Source organism: Bison bison, unplaced genomic scaffold (genome assembly GCF_000754665.1).
Source record: "Bison bison bison isolate TAMUID 2011002044 unplaced genomic scaffold, Bison_UMD1.0 scf7180017864227, whole genome shotgun sequence".
Taxonomy (NCBI): domain Eukaryota; kingdom Metazoa; phylum Chordata; class Mammalia; order Artiodactyla; family Bovidae; genus Bison; species Bison bison.
The window spans coordinates 88,778-92,621 of record NW_011494799.1 but is presented as its reverse complement, the minus strand read 5'-3'; the positions used below and the strand labels follow the sequence as shown (position 1 = coordinate 92,621).

The following is a 3,844-nucleotide window of genomic DNA, read 5'->3' as shown; positions in this document are numbered from 1 at the left end:
CAGAAATCAATTGACTATAAATTTAAGGATTTAGGTCTAAATTCACAGTTCTGTTCCATTCATTTTTATCCTTATGCCAATATCATACTACCTTGATTACTGTAGCTTTATAGTAAATTTTTAAATTGAGTAGTATAAGTCCTCCAACTTTGTTCTTTTTTGAAATTGTTTTGGCCATGTACATAGCCTTTGTATGCCCATATACATTTTAGTATCAGTTTATTAATCTCCACAAAACTAGATGCATTAGATAGGATTGCATTGAATCTATAGAACAATTTGGAGAGAATTGCCTTTGTGTGAGACTGTTTTTATGTTTTCCTTCACTCTCTCTCCAGTACCAAGAAGGTGAAGAGCTTATCTAAGTCTCGGCGAGCCAAGATCGTGAAGAAGGCAGACAAGACTAGGGTGGTGTCAGAACAGGTGATGGAGGATGAATTGGACTTGGATTCAGATGATGAACTGCAGATTGATGAGAGACTGGGAAAGGAGAAGGCGACCCTGTTAATAAGACCAAGTATGTATTTGTTCTTTTTCTTTCTTGCCCTGCCCATTTCAGTTTGGTTTTAGTCCCTTCAGTAGACTTAAGACCTTAGGCCTGAGCTTGTTGACTTTCTGATTTACCAGCTCTGTAGGCTTTCTTTGCTCTAGAGATTAATTTATGAACTAATTCCTTACCTCCCTAAATTACTTATCTGTGGTCATTACTTTCAGGAAAATTATAGTTTTATTCTCTTTCTCCTGGATATTTGGCTCAGATACTAACCTTAGCTTCATGGTAAGTACATTCTATTGCTTTCTAGAATTTCCCCGAAAGCTGCCTCGTGCGAAGCCTTGCTCGGACCCCAATCGAGTTCGTGAACCAGGAGAAGTTGAGTTTGACATTGAGGTAGGAGCCTTCCCTGTTTCTTATCTTCTGCTTGTTCTGGTTACAGAACCAGAATATGATTTGTCATTTTAGTTGAGGTTGGGGGAGACAGCCTATGCATTCAGTTCCTAAAATATTTATAAAGTGAAAGATTGTATGCTAAGTGCTCCTGAATATATAAATGGAAGATTATACTTTAGTTGAAATATTTAAAAAATCTTTAATATAGAGTAGACTAAAAGGCAGTGTGATGTAGGAGAAAGAGTATCTGATTTGGAATATCTGATTGTGACTTTGCATACATATTTAACTTCACTGAGCCTTAGTTTCCTTATCTGTAAAATGGGAGTTAGTACTTGCCTCACAAAGATGCTTCAAAGACTAAGATGAAAAAACAAATATTCTGCTTAGTACTTGGTAGATACTTGGTGCTCAGAAGGTATTAGTGTCAACCATATATTAGGGCCTGGGCAGCTGAGGTGATATCCCTTTTCTCCAACAGGAGGACTATACAACAGATGAGGACCTTATAGAAGGGGTCGAAGGCAAGCTTGGAAATGGGAGTGGAGCCGGTGGAATTCTTGATCTGCTCAAGGCCAGCAGGCAGGTGGGGGGACCTGACTATGCTGCCCTCACGTGAGTACTGGCTTTGTTCTCCCCTTTCTAGGTGATCAGACAACACACACCCCCACCTGCCACCTTTGGCTAGGTCAGCCAATCAGTAGGTATTAATTGAGTCATTTAAAGGGACAAAGAATTATCCAGGGCATTTGGGCTGAAAGAATAAAGTAGACATGAAATCTGTCCTGAGATATTTAAGATATGACTTAGAAAGGATGTACAGATTTCAAGGGCAGTGAGTCTGGGTTCTTTGGAAGTCAGAAGAGGCATGAAAGGAGCACTGGGCCTTTTCTGGATCTTGTTTTTTTTTTTTTTTGCTTTAAAAAAAAAGAATGCGGCCTGTGTGAATAGGAAGGGAGGTGCACCCTTTTTCTTGCCACTTTGCCTGCTGTCTATGGAGAGACTTCAGTCAAGAAGGACTGGCCTTTTTATGGAAATAGTCTTTGATACTATTTTGATCTTTAGTTTGGTTTCTAGTTTTTCACTTGGGATGATTCTCTTGTGCTTGTTCCTATCTTGACCCAGGCAGCTCTTGTCCCTCCTCCCTGACTATTCTGATGACTAGTTTCCTCTGACAACTAGAGAAACTCCTTCAGCATTTCTTTTCTGTCCCTTACAGTGAGGCTCCTGCCTCTCCCAGCACTCAGGAGGCTATCCAGGGCATGCTGTGCATGGCCAACCTGCAGTCCTCATCATCCTCACCAGCTACCTCCAGCCTGCAGGCCTGGTGGACCGGAGGGCAGGACCGAAGCAGCACGAGTTCCAACAGTGGGCTGGGCACAATGTCTAGCAGTCCTGCTTCCCAGCGCACCCCAGGGAAGCGGCCCATCAAGCGGCCAGCCTACTGGAAAACCGAAAGCGAGGAGGAAGAGGAGAACGCCAGTCTTGATGAACAGGACAGCTTGGGAGCATGCTTCAAGGATGCAGAGTATAGTAAGGGCAGCTGAGCACTGGAGTCAAGGCTAGGAGGGTTCCCCCTAGCCCCAATCTCAATCCCAAATCCAGTCCAGGACAGTCTGTAGTGAGCAAAGGCCTCACCATAAGCCTGATACTCAGTTTCTCTGTGCTGTATTTTCTTAATCTGTAAAATGGGAATATCTTACAAGTTGATGTACAGACTACCTGGCACAGTGTCTTGCTTATGGGAGGCCCTCAAAAAATGATAGCTATTATAAGGACTTCCCTGGTGGTTCAGTGGTTAAGGCTCTGTGCTCCCAATGCAGGGGGCCTGAGCTCAATCCCTGGTCAGGAAGTTAGATCTCGTCTGCCACAACGAAGATCCAGTGCAGCCAAATTTAAATAAATAATTTTTTTAATGGTAGCTATTATCCATTTTTATCATTGTCCAGTTATCACTGCAGGTGACTCTTTTTTCCCTCTTACCTATTATACTTCCACTTGTTGTTGTTTAGTTGCTCAGTCGTGTCCAACTCTTTGCGACCCCATGGAATGTAGCCTACCAGGCTTTTCTGTCTATGGGATTTCCCGGGCAAGAATACTGGAGTGGGTTGCCATTTCCTCCTCCAGCAGACTTTCCCTATCCAGGGATCGAATCCACATCTCCTGCATTGGCAGATGGATTCTTTATCACTGAGCCACAAAGGAAGCCCCTTTACTTCCATTACCTGTATCATTTGTGTTATGTGTTGTTCAGTTCATCTCTTGCAAAGGTATATGACTTTTTAGTGGGCTTTTCACATTTAATAGATGACTCCTTTTTTAAACTAAAATGTATTGAGTATGCAGTGTATAAAGCACTTTTTTTATAGTGCAACTGAGTTGTAGGTTTTTGTTTTAACATTATTTTAAAAAGTAATCCTTGATGACCAAAAGTAGGACAGAGAAAGGAAAAATTCCCTTTGACTAACATTCTCCCCTCTCTGAGGAAGTTATCCAAAGGTAACATTTATTATCAGTTTGAAGTATACCTTTTAATTTTTTGTGTTTATACCCATTTGTAGACATAAATAGAGGTATAGTTTTGTTTTGTGTGTATGTGGTTCTACAACTTGCTTGGATTTCTTTCAACATCAGTATGTAGAGGTCTACTTCATCAATGCATTGGGATCTACCTGCTGCATAGTAGTCTGAAGCATAGGTGTACCATCATTTGTTTAACTGTCCCCTACTGGTTAACATTTAGGTTATTTCTAATTTTTAGTGTTATGAAAATTCTTGTAAATAACCTTTTGTTTTCATGTGCCAGTTAGCATTTCTCTAAAGTAGCTAGACCTGCTGAGTTGAAGGGTATATACAAAATAAATGTTAATGGTGCTGAATTCCCTCCACAAGGGTCAGTATATGAGCAGTGTATGAGAAATACCTGTTTCCCTACAGCCTTACCAACAGTGGTAA

General features: G+C 41.2%; 1 protein-coding gene across 4 annotated transcripts in view; it reads left to right on the top strand.

Annotated features, from left to right (window-relative positions):
• The window catches only part of PHF8 (PHD finger protein 8), a 103,202-nt gene that overhangs the window by 64,303 nt on the left and 35,055 nt on the right, over positions 1-3,844 (top strand). For 2 of the 4 annotated variants that reach the window (XM_010845879.1, XM_010845877.1), the window contains 4 exons: positions 339-517; positions 804-889; positions 1,371-1,471; positions 2,109-2,422. In XM_010845879.1, the coding sequence (XP_010844181.1) occupies positions 339-517; positions 804-889; positions 1,371-1,471; positions 2,109-2,422 (680 nt within the window). Of the gene's footprint in view, positions 1-338; positions 518-803; positions 890-1,370; positions 1,505-2,108; positions 2,423-3,844 lie in introns of all 4 variants that reach the window. The other 2 variants (XM_010845878.1, XM_010845876.1) reach the window with 1 other exon arrangement.